The 14,912-nt window shown below is 55.8% G+C and overlaps 1 protein-coding gene across 1 annotated transcript in view; it reads left to right on the top strand.

Moving 5' to 3' along the window:
- FN3K (fructosamine 3 kinase) overlaps window positions 1-14,912 on the top strand; it is a 137,341-nt gene that overhangs the window by 115,651 nt on the left and 6,778 nt on the right. The window contains exons 2-5 of the mRNA XM_050763743.1: window positions 2,418-2,587; window positions 5,014-5,165; window positions 11,708-11,799; window positions 12,256-12,338. Of these exons, the coding sequence (XP_050619700.1) occupies window positions 2,447-2,587; window positions 5,014-5,165; window positions 11,708-11,799; window positions 12,256-12,338 (468 nt within the window). The 5' untranslated portion in view covers window positions 2,418-2,446. The remainder of the gene's footprint in view (window positions 1-2,417; window positions 2,588-5,013; window positions 5,166-11,707; window positions 11,800-12,255; window positions 12,339-14,912) is intronic.

Below are 14,912 nucleotides of genomic sequence, written 5' to 3'. Positions count from 1 at the left end.
ACCTGAGGCCAGGAGTTTGAGACCATCCTGGCCAACATGGCAAAACCCCGTCTCTACTAAAAATACAAAAATTAGCAGGGCGTGGTGGTGGGCGCCTGTAATCTCAGCGACTCAGAAGACTGAGGTAGGAGAATTGCTTGAACCCTGGAGTTGGAGGTTACAGTGAGTTGAGATTGCACTCCAGCCTGGGCGACAGAGACTCCATCTCAATCAATCAATCAATCAATCAATCAATCAACCAACCAACCTCACGCAGATGTTGGTCTCATCAAAAGCTGTAGGCTTTATCTTCCCAGAGGCTGCCAACCTCTTAGAAGAGGTGTCTCTACAAAAGTGGGCACCTGCTTGTGGAACAGAGTCGCAGGGTTCCAGCTGGGCCTGGGGAGTTTCCTGCGACACATCCTGGGAATGCAGAGTCCTGGCCCCGTCCCGGAACCTTCCGGGGACTCGCTGCTGCAGGGCTTCCTCGGGAGACTCGTGGGTTGAAGTCCCTGCCCGGTCCCGGAACCTTCCGGGGACTCACTGCTGCACAGTTTTCTTGGGAGACTCGGCTTCCTCGGGAGACTCGTGGGTTGAGAAGGTGGGGCTGATGTCAGAAAGACACTCTTGACATCCCCCTGCCACCTCCCAGTGCAGGACCCTTGGCAGATTAATCTCTCTGTGCCTCAGTTTCCTCATCTGGAAGGCGGGGGTAGTGACCAGCCCTTCACAGGATGGTTGTGAGGCTTTGTTGACATTTCACTTGGGTGCTAGCACACAGCAAAAGCTCAATAAATGCCATTAGCCCCAAATCGCTCTTCCTGGGCCCTTTCTTATTTTGTAAAGTGAACTCACCATGGGCTGAATGAAAACCCAGCAGACAGTGGGGGAGGGCTTCACGGGCTCATGAGGGGGGTGGAGGCGGGTCGTGGTAGGGGCCCCCATGACCTGGTCCCCCAGCTCACTTTAGGCCGGGTGTGGTGGTTCACGCCTGTTATCCCAGCACTTTGGAAGGCTGAGGTGTGCAGATGACTGAGGTCAGGAGATCGAGACCAGCCTGGCCAACATGGGGAAACCCCGTGTCTACTAACACTACAAAATGTAGCTGGGCATGGTGGCGGTCGCCTGTAATCCCAGCTACTCCGGAAGCTGAGGCAGGAGAATCCCTTGAATGCAGGAGGCAGAAGTTGCAGTGAGCCGAGATCCCACTACTGCACTCCAGCCTGGGAGACAGTGAGACTCCATCTCTTTTTTTTTTTTTTTTTTTTTTGAGACGGAGTCTCGCTCTGTCGCCTGGGCTGGAGTGCAGTGGCCGGATCTCAGCTCACTGCAAGCTCCACCTCCCGGGTTCCCGCCATTCTCCTGCCTCAGCCTCCTGAGTAGCTGGGACTACAGGCGCCCGCCACCTCGCCTGGCTAGTTTTTTGTATTTTTTTTTTTAGTAGAGACGGGGTTTCACCGTGTTAGCCAGGATGGTCTCGATCTCCTGACCTCATGATCCGCCCGTCTCGGCCTCCCAAAGTGCTGGGATTACAGGCTTGAGCCACCGCAACTCCATCTCTTAAAAACACAAAAAACAGGCCGGGCGCGGTGGCTCAAGCCTGTAATCCCAGCACTTTGGGAGGCCGAGACGGGCGGATCACGAGGTCAGGAGATCGAGACCATCCTGGCTAACACGGTGAAACCCCGTCTCTACTAATAATACAAAAAACTAGCCGGGCGAGGTGGCGGGCGCCTGTAGTCCCAGCTACTCAGGAGGCTGAGGCAGGAGAATGGCGTAAACCCGGGAGGTGGAGCTTGCAGTGAGCTGAGATCCGGCCACTGCACCCCAGCCTGGGCGACAGAGCAAGACTCCGTCTCAAAAAAAAAAAAAACACAAAAAACAAACACTAAAAAAACCTCACATCAAATGACTTCAGCGTGGACTGGGCTTAGTACCCACCTGCTCGTGTGCACGCGTGTGTACCCACGTGTATGCATGCATGGGCACTCCTGTGTTTCAAGTCCCTTTCCCAGGACGTCCTGGAATCTGGGGTCCCACCCTGGGCCCGGTCAGCGCGTGCCATGGGAGCCCCCTCGTCAGCCTCTCTCTCCGATTGGCACCTGGCACCCCGTGCGCAAGCCCCACGTCATCACGGGGGCCTCTGGGGCCTGGTCTGCAGCGTGGGAAGCCGGCCAGGCCTGTGACCCGCGCCCGGGCCGAGGGCCGGACCTGCGTCCGCTGCGGGGAAGGGATTCCGGGTCCCTGCAGGGAGCTCAGGCCCCAGCGCGCCCGCGAAGAGCTGCGCGGACCCCGGCTCCTTCCCCTGCATCCCGGGCGCAGGAAGCCGGACCAACGCGGGGAGCGCACGGCGAGCCCGCCCGAGGCCGCCCCTCCCGCCGCCCGGGGTCACGCGCCGCGCGGTCCCGCCCCGCCCCACAGCGCCTGGGCCGGGCTCCGAGCGAGCCGAGCCCCGCGCCCCGCACCCATGGAGCAGCTGCTGCGCGCCGAGCTGCGCACCGCGACCCTGCGGGCCTTCGGCAGCCCCGGCGCCGGCTGCATCAGCGAGGGCCGAGCCTACGACACGGACGCAGGCCCCGTGTTCGTCAAAGTCAACCGCAGGACGCAGGTGCTGGCCCGTGCGCAGGCGGGGGCTCTGCGGGGCTCTGCGGAGCGTGGGGAGGCGGCGGGGTCGGGGGCAGGCGCATTTCCTGGGGCTGGGCCTGGGGAGGGGGCGGTCAGCTTTGGCCCTTGGGAGGTGGCACCTGCTGGGTGGGCCCGGATCAAGCGTTCAGTGAGGGTTTGTGTCTGCACGATCCGTGACCTTCCTTTGGCCTCGGTGCGCAGCGCACAGGGTTTTGGGGGTGGTTTTAACTTTTCTATCCAGCAAGCGTCAGGGGAGGTGAGGCTTGGGGTCCCTGGCTCCACTTTGGGCCGCCCCTCTCAGCCCACCGTCCTCCTGGCAGTGGGGAAGAAGCAGAGACATGGCTGGGCCCCTGCCAGGGAGGGACCCCATGGGCCAGGCCAGCGTTCTCCTTCCCACAGGCCGTGCCTGTGTTTAGACCTGATTTCTATCTCCTGCTGAAAATAGTTCTGTTTAAGAATGTATGGAAGGCCGGGCGCGGTGGTTCACACCTGTAATCCCATCACTTTGGGAGGCTGAGGTGAGCGGATCACCTGAGGTCAGGAGTTCGAGACCCTCCTGGCCAACATGGTGAAACCCCCGTCTCTACTAAAAAATGCAATAATTAGCCGGGCGTGGTGGCACAGGCCTGTAATCCCAGCTACTGGGGAGGTTGAGGCAGGAGAATCGCTTGAACCCAGGAGGCAGAGGTTGCAGTGAGCCGAGATTGAGATCGTGCCATTGCACTCCAGCCTGAGTGACAGAGCGAGACTCCATCTAAAAAAAAAAAAAAAAAAAAGTATGGAAAATATTATCGGAGAAAGTGGAGAAGGTTAGGCCTTGAGAGCCGAAAGGTGGGGAAAGGCAGGCCTGGGTGCCCTCCTGGCCTGAGTGGGCTCAGGAGGCCCTGTACACTCTGGTGGGGGGGCTGTCTGAGGGGCAGCAGGGGTCCTGGTGGGCAGTGCTGGCAGGAGGAACCCCAGAGCCATGCAGCCTGGGTGCACGATCGGATCCTCCTGCACCGCTGGCTCTGCCGGCTCAGAACCCAAAACCTTCAAAGTGGGGAGTCCCACTCACAGGGAAGCAGTTTTTGGTTCAGGCTTCCCACGGGCCCTGGGAAACTTCCTCAGCTGGTCCTGAAAGCTCTGCCGGGTGAGACCCCTTCTTCCCTCCCACCCCCGTGAAGGGCCTGCCCACGGTAGCTGCTCAGTCCTTGCAGGAGAGCAGGTGATGCTGGAGCCCCTGGGGCAGGCCCAGGAGTTCCCGGCATGGTGCTTGTGAGCTCACCCTGGGAGCAGGGCTGGGGTGTGCCGGCCGCCCTCCCACCTGGGGACGCTCACACCCACCCTTGGTGCAGGCTGGCCAGGGCTGCCAGGCTGGGGAGGCTGTCCCTGAGCTTTCCCTGGGGTACTTTGAAGGAAAGGGCGTTCTGTTCTTGTGCACCAGTAGATGCTTTGGTCTCATTCATGAGGTTTGATTTTTTTAAACATGCAATTCTATACATTGGGAGGCCGAGGCAGGTGAATCACTTGAGGCCAGGAGTTCGAGACCAGCCTGGCCATCATGGTGAAACTCCATCTCTAGTAAAAATACAAAAAAAACAGCAGGGTGGGGTGGCCCACACCTGTAATCCCAGCTACTCAGGGGCTGAGGCTGGAGAATTGTTGGAACCCAGGAGGTGGAGGCTGCCGTGAGCCGAGATCATGCCACTGCCCTCCAGCCCGGGTGACAGAGTGAGACTCTGTCTCAAAACAGACAAACATGCAATTCTATAGGCCGAGGTATTCACAGACCACGTTCATCAATGCATGTTTTCAACTAATGTGTGGTGTACGTGAGGTGAGAGTTCACCTGACGTACGGTAGGAATGTTTGTGGGAATATTTCAGAAACAGGAAGGCCCAGGTCCCGGGGGAGGCAGAGGCCGGCCAGGTGTACGGCGCCTTTGAGCTTCCCAGCCCCTGCCTTGGACCTGAGGCCCCGCCTGATGGGCCCAGCCCTCTTCTTCCCTGCCTGAAGTGTGTGCCCAAGTCAGCTCCACCGATGTGTGTGCTGTGGTTGCCCCACCCTAAGTAAGGCAGCAAGGAAGGTGGGAAACCCGGGGGTCCAGCTCCGGACCTTGGTTCACTCACACCTACCCACACCCTCAGTGCTCCCTGGTACCCACACGTGGCCTGTACATCCTCCTGTCGCGGCAGCCTGCAGACCCCACACTCCTCATGCCGCAGGCTCAGCCTCAGCTTGCAGCCTCTCTCTCTGACAGGGGCCCCTCTGCACCTTGCCCTCTGCGTTGGACGCCAGCTCCCAGCCAGCTATCGGTGACTGAAGGTCCTTGTGACTCCCACGTGTTCACTTCCATCAAGGGCCCGGTAGGCAGAGGCCCTGGCTGAGTCAACAAGGCTGATAAGGCTCACGGCTATGTTCTGGATGCAGGCCCGGCAGATGTTTGAGGGGGAGGTGGCCAGCCTGGAGGCCCTCCGGAGCACGGGCCTGGTGCGGGTGCCAAGGCCCATGAAGGTCATCGACCTGCCGGGAGGTGGGGCTGCCTTTGTGATGGAGCATTTGAAGATGAGGAGCTTGAGCAGGTGAGTGTGTGTGAGACCCATCTGCACACACGTGTACAGGCAGAGAGAGACTCCGGGACAGGCAGAGAGAGACTCAGAGACAGGCAGAGAGAGACTCCGGGACAGGCAGAGAGACTCCAGGACAGGCAGAGAGACTCCGAGACAGGCAGAGAGAGACTCCGAGACAGGCAGAGAGAGACTCAGAGACAGGCAGAGACTCCGGGACAGGCAGAGAGAGACTCAGAGACAGGCAGAGAGACTCCGGGACAGGCAGAGAGAGAGAGAGAGGCAGAGAGAGACTCCGGGACAGGCAGAGAGAGACTCAGGACAGGCAGAGAGACAGGCAGAGAGAGACTCCGGGACAGGCAGAGAGACTCCGGGACAGCAGAGAGAGACTCAGAGACAGGCAGGGACTCCGAGACAGGCAGAGAGAGAGAGCAGAGAGACTCCGGGACAGGCAGAGAGACTCCGGACAGGCAGAGAGACTCCGGGACAGGAGAGAGACTCCAGGACAGGCAGAGAGAGACTCCGGGACAGGCAGAGAGAGACTCCGGGACAGGCCTCCGGGACAGCAGCAGAGAGAGACTCGGGACAGGCAGAGAGAGACTCCGGGAGAGGCAGAGAGAGACTCCCGGACAGGCAGGAGACAGGCAGAGAGAGACTCCGGGACAGGCAGAGAGAGACTCCGGGACAGGCAGAGAGAGACTCCGGACAGGCAGAGAGAGACTCCGGGACAGGCAGAGAGAGACTCCGGGACAGGCAGAGAGGCAGAGAGAGACTCCGGGAGACTCCAGCAGGCAGAGAGAGAGACTCCGGGAGAGGCAGGCAGAGAGAGACTCCGGGAGAGAGACTCCGGGACAGGCAGAGAGAGGCAGAGAGAGACTCCGGGAGAGGCAGAGAGAGAGACTCCGGGAGAGGCAGAGAGAGACTCCGGGAGAGGCAGAGAGAGACTCGGGAGAGGCAGAGAGAGACTCCGGGAGAGCAGCAGAGAGACTCCGGGAGAGGCAGAGAGAGAGACGGGAGAGGCAGAGAGAGACTCCGGGAGAGGCAGAGAGAGACTCCGGGAGAGGCAGAGAGAGACTCCGGGAGAGGCAGAGAGACTCCGGGAGAGGCTCGGGAGAGGCAGAGAGAGGCAGAGAGAGAGAGAGGCAGAGAGAGACTCCGAGACAGGCAGAGAGAGACAGGCAGAGAGAGACTCGAGACAGGCAGAGAGAGAGGACAGGAGAGAGACTCCGGGACAGGCAGAGACAGGAGAGAGACTCCGAGACAGGCAGAGAGACTCCGAGACAGGCAGAGAGACTCCGGGACAGGCAGAGAGAGACTCCGGGACAGGCAGAGAGAGACTCCGGGACAGGCAGAGAGACTCCGGGACAGGCAGAGAGAGACTCCGGGACAGGGAGAGAGACTCCGGGACAGGCAGAGAGAGACTCCGGGACAGGCAGAGAGACTCCGGAGACAGGAGCAGAGAGACTCCGGGACAGGCAGAGAGAGAGAGAGACTCCGGGACAGGCAGAGAGAGACTCCGGGAGAGGCAGAGAGACTCCGGGAGAGGCAGAGGGACTCCAGGCAGCAGAGAGACTCCGGGACAGGCAGAGAGAGACTCCGGGACAGGCAGAGAGAGCAGAGAGACTCCGGGACAGGCAGAGAGAGACTCCGGGACAGGCAGAGAGAGACTCCGGGACAGGCAGAGAGAGACTCCGAGACAGGCAGAGAGAGAGAGACAGGCAGAGAGAGACTCCCAGGCAGAGAGAGACAGGCAGAGAGAGACTCCGGGACAGGCAGAGAGAGAGAGAGGCAGAGAGAGACTCCGGGACAGGCAGAGAGAGACTCCGGACAGGCAGAGAGAGACTCCGGGACAGGCAGAGAGAGACTCCGGGAGAGGCAGAGAGAGACTCCCGGGAGAGGCAGAGAGAGACTCCGGGAGAGGCAGAGAGAGACTCCAGGCAGAGAGAGACTCCGGGAGAGGCAGAGAGAGACTCCGGGACAGGCAGAGAGAGACTCCGGGACAGGCAGAGAGAGACTCCGGGACAGGCAGAGAGACTCCGGGACAGGCAGAGAGAGACTCCGGGACAGGCAGAGAGACTCAGGGACAGGCAGAGAGACTCAGAGACAGGCAGAGACAGGCAGAGAGACTCGGGACAGGCAGAGAGAGACTCAGGACAGGCAGAGAGAGACTCCGGGACAGGCAGAGAGAGACTCCGGGAGACAGGCAGAGAGAGACTCCGGGAGAGGCAGAGAGAGACTCCGGCAGAGAGAGACTCAGGCAGAGAGAGACTCCGGGAGAGGCAGAGAGAGACAGGCAGAGAGAGACTCCGGGAGAGGCAGAGAGAGACTCCGGGACAGGCAGAGAGAGACTCCGGGACAGGCAGAGAGAGACTCCGGGACAGGCAGAGAGAGACTCCGGGACAGCAGCAGAGAGACTCCGGGAGAGGCAGAGAGAGACTCCGGGACAGGCAGAGAGACTCCGGGACAGGCAGAGAGAGACTCCGGGACAGGCAGAGAGAGACTCCGGGACAGGCAGAGAGAGAGACTCCGGGACAGGCAGAGAGAGACTCCGGGACAGGCAGAGAGAGACTCCGGGACAGGCAGAGAGAGACTCCGGGACAGGCAGAGAGAGACTCCGGGACAGGCAGAGAGAGACTCCGGGACAGGCAGAGAGAGACTCCGGGACAGGCAGAGAGAGACTCCGGGACAGGCAGAGAGAGACTCCGGGACAGGCAGAGAGAGACTCCGGGACAGGCAGAGAGAGACTCCGGGACAGGCAGAGAGAGACTCCGGGACAGGCAGAGAGAGACTCCGGGACAGGCAGAGAGAGACTCCGGGACAGGCAGAGAGAGACTCCGGGAGAGGCAGAGAGAGACTCCGGGAGAGGCAGAGAGAGACTCCGGGACAGGCAGAGAGAGACTCCGGGACAGGCAGAGAGAGACTCCGGGACAGGCAGAGAGAGACTCCGGGAGAGGCAGAGAGAGACTCCGGGAGAGGCAGAGAGAGACTCCGGGAGAGGCAGAGAGAGACTCCGGGAGAGGCAGAGAGAGACTCCGGGAGAGGCAGAGAGAGACTCCGGGACAGGCAGAGAGAGCAGAGAGAGACTCCGGGACAGGCAGAGAGAGACTCCGGGACAGGCAGAGAGAGAGAGGCAGAGAGAGACTCCGGGACAGGCAGACTCCGGGACAGGCAGAGAGACTCCGGGACAGGCAGAGAGAGACTCCGGGACAGGCAGAGAGAGACTCCGGGACAGGCAGAGAGACTCCGGGACAGGCAGAGAGACTCCGGGACAGGCAGAGAGAGACTCCGGGACAGGCAGAGAGAGACTCCGGGACAGGCAGAGAGAGACTCCGGGAGACTCCGAGGCAGGCAGAGAGACTCCGGGACAGGCAGAGAGAGACTCCGGGACAGGCAGAGAGAGACTCCGGACAGGCAGAGAGAGAGGCAGAGAGAGACTCCGGGACAGGCAGAGAGAGAGGGACAGGCAGAGAGAGACTCCGGGACAGGCAGAGAGAGACTCCGGGACAGGCAGAGAGAGACTCCGGGACAGGCAGAGAGAGACTCCGGGACAGGCAGAGAGAGACTCTGGGAGAGGCAGAGAGAGACTCCGAGACAGGCAGAGAGACTCCGAGACAGACAGAGAGAGACAGAGAAAGGGATAGAGAAGGGGAGGGAGACAGAAACAGGGAGAAGCCTGTGGCTGAGCTGTCCTCACAACTGCCTGGTTATCAGAGGCAGGGCCAAGAGTTCCACCCTGACATTCTTAATGGAGATAAAAAGTTACTGCTTTCTGGTATATGACTGGTTTTCCTAGATTAGTTTGGCTGTAATGAGGTTGCATAAAATAAGTATATATATATATATATATAATTATTATTATTTTTTGAAACACAGTCTCGCTCTGTTGCCTAGGCTGGAGTGCAGTGGTGCAATCTCGGCTTATTGCAACCTCTGCCCCCAGGGTTCAAATGATTATCCCACCTCAGCCTCCTGAGTAGCTGGGACTACAGGCACCGCCACGACACCCGGCTAATTTTTGTATTTTTAGTAGAGATGGGGTTTCACCATGTTGACCAGGCTGGTCTCAAATTCCTGACTTCAAGTGATCTGCCCACCTCGGCCTCCCAAAGTGCTGGATAACAGGCCTGAGCCACCACACCTGGCCAAAATAAGTATATTTGAACCCATCATTTGCTTTGTACTTTATTTTTATTTTATTTTTTTTTCCGAAACAGAGTCTTGCTTTGTTGCCCAGGCTGGAGTGCAGTGGTGCCATCTTGGCTCACTGCAACCTCTGCTTTCTGGGTTCAAGTAATTCTCCTGCCTCACCCTCCCGAGTAGCTGGGATTACAGGTGTGCACCACCACGCCTGGCTAATTTTTGTATTTTTAGTAGAAACGGGGTTTCACCATGTTGGCCAGGCTGGTCTTGAACTCCTGACCTACTGATCCGCCCGCCTCAGCCTCCCAAAGTGCTGGGATTAGAGGCGTGAGCCACCGCGCCTGGCCTGTTTTGTACTTTATAGCACATTAATGCCGCTCACTTTGGGCGGAGTGAAGCCATCTATGAATGCTGTGGAGTCCTTACATTTTTTCTAATTATTAAAGTCATACATGGTCATTGTATAAAATGTGGAAAATACAAACTCATGTGAAGACATAAAGCCACCATGATTCCATTAGCAAAGAATGATCACTGTTAACATTTGGTATATGATTATCATGCCAGTCTTTTTTTTTTTTTTTTTTTTTTTTTTTTGAGATAGAGTGTCACTTTCTTGCCCACACTGGAGTGCAGTGGTCTGATCTCGGCTCACTGCCACCTCCACCTCCCAGGTTCGAGCAATTCTCTTGTCTCAGCCTCCCAAGTAGCAGGGATTACAGGTACCCCACCACCTCACCCAGCTAATTTTTGTGTGCGTATGTGTATATATATATATTTTTTGAGACAGAGTCTTGCTCTGTCACCCAGGCTGGAGTGCAGTGGCGCAATCTCAGCTCACTGCAAACTACACCTCCTGGGTTCAAGCAATTCTCTTGTCTCAGCCTCCCGAGTAGCTGGGATTATAGGCGCCCCACCACCTTACATAGCTAATTTTTTTTTTTTTTTGAGACATAGTCTTGCTCTGTCACCTAGGCTGGAGTGCAGTGGTACAATCTTGGGTCACTGCAAGCTCCACCTCCCGGGTTCACGCCATTCTCCTGCCTCAGCCTCCTGAGTAGCTGGGACTACAGGCGCCTGCCACCACGCCCCGCTAATTTTTTGTATTTTTAGTAGAGATGGAGTTTCACCGTGTTAGCCAGGATGGTCTTGAACTGCTGACCTCGTGATCCGCCCACCTCGGCCTCCCAAAGTGCTGGGATTACAGGCGAGCCACCGTGCCCGGCCTAATTTTTGCATTTTTAGTAGAGACAGCATGTTGGCCAGGCTGGTCTCAAACTCCTGACCTCAGGGATCTGTCTGCCTCGGCCTCCCAAAGTGTTGGGATTATAGGTGTGAGCCACCACACCCAGCCCGTCTTTTTCTTTCCTTTTTTTTTTTTTAAGACGGAGTCTTACTCTGTCGTCCAGGCTGGAGTGCAGTGATGCAGTCTAGGCTCACTGCAAGCTCTGCCTCCTGGGTTCTAGTGATTCTTCTGCCTCAGCCTGCCGAGTAGCTGGGACTACAGGTGCCCGCCACCACGCCTGGCTAATTTTTGTATTTTTAGTAGAGATGGGTTTCACCATATTGGCCAGGCTGGTCTTGAACTCCTGACCTCATGATCTGCCCGCCTTGGCCTCCCAAAGTGCTGGGATTATAGGCATGAGCCGCCATGCCTGGACCCCAGTCTTTTTCCTATTTGTGATTTACATTGGTTTTCACAAAAACATTTGTAGCCGATTTTTTTTTTTAATTTTTAAATTTCTTGTAGAGATGGGATCTCACTGTGTTGCCCAGGCTGGTCTTCAGCTCATGGCCTCATGCAGTCCTCCCACCTCAGCCTCCCAGAGTGCTGGGATTGTAGGCTGGAGCCACTGTGCCCCTGTGCCTGCCCCTGCATTTTCACTTATCATTACTTTTTCAGCACCCCTCCCTGAATTCCTGGTACCTCCCAAGACTTCTGTTGAAGCTCACTTGGTTAATTCCTCTTGGTGATTACATGATTTTATTTTCTGGAAAGGGTCATTGCCAGTGCTAGCATGGCGGTTCACACCTGTAATCCCAGTATTTTGGAAAGCCAAGGCAGGAGGAGACCCCATCTCTTAAAAAAAAAAAAAAAAGCCAGGAATAGTGGCACAGGGGTGTGGTCCCAGTTAGTTGTGAGGCTGAGGTGGGAGGATTGCTTGAGCCCTAGAAGTCAAGGCTGCAGTGAGCCATGATTGTGCCACTGCACTGCAGCCTGGATGACAGAGCAAGGCCCGGCCCCAGAAAAGAAAGAAAAAGGAAAACAAAGAGTCATCGCCTGGTGTTCACTTTTTACTGTTTAAAGAGTGGAGAGTAGTTTTTAGTGTATTTAAAACATTTCTCAAAATGGAACAAACTGGGTGGTGTTATTTATCATTTGTTATTTTACTTAGCTGCATTTCTTCTTTCCTTAGTCAAGCATCAAAACTTGGAGAGCAGATGGCAGATTTGCACCTTTACAACCAGAAACTCAGGGAGAAGTTGAAGGAGGAGGAGAACACAGTGGGTATGTTCAGATTGCTTTTTGGTACCCTTGACCCAGCCACACTGTCTACCTTAGATTGGTGCTCATGGTACTTCTTGGTGGCATTTCAATAGTAGGCCGAGTTATATCCATCTCTCTTTACACTACATTATGAAAATGAGATTATTAAATAAGAATTTTGATGTAGCTGACAAGCTAGTAGAATTGGCACATGATCCCTTTTATACCCAGCCCTCCTTTCTGTTGTGCTTGAGGTAATAATAACCCCTTTTATACCCAGCCCTGCTGTCCAGTGTGCTTGAGGTAGGACTGCCCTGGCAGATCCATATACTGACTAACTGCTATTGTACGTAGTACATCCTCAGACCACCCATATTCTAGCACGCGTAGCCCAGGCGTATACTGATAGCTCTGCTGAGGTCTGGCATTTAAGAGAAAGACAAACAGCTCCTTCAGGTCAAGGATCTCTGTCAACAGGTCGAAGAGGTGAGGGTGCTGAGCCTCGGTATGTGAACAAGTTCGGCTTCCACACGGTGACGTGCTGCGGCTTCATCCCGCAGGTGAGTGCCTGGGAGAGGGTGTTCCCTGATGCCGTAATGCTGGTCACCCACTCTTTATACGTGACAGAATGCCAGTCCCCCAGGCACCAGCAAGATTGACTACCTGATTTCTGAAAGCAGAGTACAAGCTGTGAAACCTGGAATGGGGAGAGCAGATGCCGAGGGTCACTGAGCTGAGCTGGGGCAGGCAGATGAGCATTCCACGCAGAGGGAGCCTCAAGTGCAAAGGTTGTGTTGCACAAGGCTCCTGATGAGTGTGAGGGACTGGAGACTGCGTGATGGGTGGTGTGCAAAGTCAGGGATTAAGTCCTCATTACTCAGCTCCTCTCCTGAGGCCTTTACAAATTATTATTTATTTAGATACAATTGAGATATAATTCACATAAGATCCACCATTTTAAAGGATTAGAATTAATTGGTTTTAGTACATTCACAATGGTGTGCAGCCATCACTGCTGTTTAACTCCAGAACATTTTCTTTTTTTTTTTTTTTTGAGACAGAGTCTCACTCTGTCGCCCAGGCTGGAGTGCAATGGCTGGATCTCGGCTCACTGCAAGCTCCGCCTCCCGGGTTCACGCCATTCTCCTGCCTCAGCCTCCTGAGTAGCTGGGACTACAGGCGCCTGCCACCTCGCCCGGCTAAGTTTTTGTATTTTTAGTAGAGACAGGGTTTCACTGTGTTAGCCAGGATGGTCTCGATCTCCTGACCTCGTGATCCGCCCGTCTCGGCCTCCCAAAGTGCTGGGATTACAGGCTTGAGCCACCGCGCCCGGCTTCTTTTTTTTTGTTTTTGAGACAGAGTCTCACTCTGTCGCCCAGACTAGAGTGCAGTGGCCAGATCTTGGCTCACTGCAAGCTCCGCCTCCCGGGTTCACGCCATTCTCCTGCCTCAGCCTCCCGAGTAGCTGGGAGTACAGGCGCCCACCACCTCGCCTGGCTAGTTTTTTTGTATTTTTTAGTAGAGACGGGGTTTCACCGTGTTAGCCAGGATGGTCTCGATCTCCTGACCTCGTGATCCGCCCATCTCAGCCTCCCAAAGTGCTGGGATTACAGCATTTTCTTTCTTTCTTTCTTTTAATTTGAGACGGTGTTACGCTCTTGTTGTCCAGGCTGGAGTGCAATGGCGTGATCTTGACCCACCGCAACCTCAGCCTCCCGGGTTCAAGTGATTTTCCTGTCTCAGCCTCCCAAGCAGCTGGGATTACAGGCATGCACCACCACGCCCAGCTAATTTTTGTATTTTTAGTAGAGACGGGGTTTCATATTGTCCAGGCTGGTCTTGAACTCCTGACCTCAGGTGATCTGTCCTCCTCGGCCTCCCAAAGTGCTGGGATTACAGGCATGAGCCACCGCGGCTGGCCTTAATTTTGTATTTTTAGTAGAGACAGGGATTCTCCATGTTGGTCAGGCTGGACTTGAACTCCCGACCTCAGGTTATCCGCCCGCCTTGGCTTTCCAAAGTGCTGGAATTACAGGTGTGAGCCACCGCACCCAGCCAGAACATTTTCATTATCCTAAAGCAGAATCCATTAGCAGTCACTCCCCATTTTCCCCTTCCCTGGTCCCTGGCAGCCTCTAATGTACCTTCTGTCTCTTTGAACTGACTTATTCTGGATATTTCATATGACTGGAATCACATAATATGTGACCTTTTGTGTCTGGCTTCTTTCTTTTTTTTTTTTTTTTTTTTTTGAGACGGAGTCTCGCTCTGCCGCCAGGCTGGAGTGCAATGGCCGGATCTCAGCTCACTGCAAGCTCCGCCTCCCGGGTTCACGCCATTCTCCTGCCTCAGCCTCCCGAGTAGCTGGGACTACAGGCGCCCGCCACCTCGCCCGGCTAGTTTTTTGTATTTTTAAGTAGAGATGGGGTTTCACCGTGTTAGCCAGGATGGTCTCGACCTCCTGACCTCGTGATCCGCCCGTCTCGGCCTCCCAAAGTGCTGGGATTACAGGCTTGAGCCACCGCGCCCGGCCATGTCTGGCTTCTTTCACTCAGCATCATGTTTCACGGCTCTTCCACGTTGTAGCAGGTATTAGAATGTTATTCTTTTATGGCTGAATAATATTCCATTATATGGCTAGACCACATGTTTCTTTATGTATTCCTTTTTTTTTTTTTTGAGATGGAGTCTCGCTCTGTCGCCCAGGCTGGAGTGCAGTGGCGCCATCCCGGCTCACTGCAAGCTCCGCCTCCCGGGTTTACGCCATTCTCCTGCCTCAGCCTCCCGAGTAGCTGGGACGACAGGCGCCCGCCACCATGCCTGGCTAATTTTTTGTATTTTTAGTAGAGACCTGGTTTCACCGTGTTACCCAGAATGGTCTCGATCTCCTGACCTCGTGATCCACCCACCTCGGCCTCCTGAAGTGCTGGGATTATAGGCGTGAGCCACTGTGCTCGACCTGTGTATTCCTTTTTATGGCTGAATAATACTGGGGCCTCTTGAACCATCATCTTTGAAATCTGTGAAGTTTCAAAGAAGTCTTTGGACAGCCCAAGTGCTCTGTGCTTCCCTCAAAGCAGCCGTTATTGGACCATATTTTGGTTTTGTTAGGAACACAGCACCCATTATATAGG

Source organism: Macaca thibetana, chromosome 16 (assembly GCF_024542745.1).
Source record: "Macaca thibetana thibetana isolate TM-01 chromosome 16, ASM2454274v1, whole genome shotgun sequence".
Classification (NCBI taxonomy): domain Eukaryota; kingdom Metazoa; phylum Chordata; class Mammalia; order Primates; family Cercopithecidae; genus Macaca; species Macaca thibetana.
This window is presented reverse-complemented; position numbering and strand designations above follow the sequence as displayed.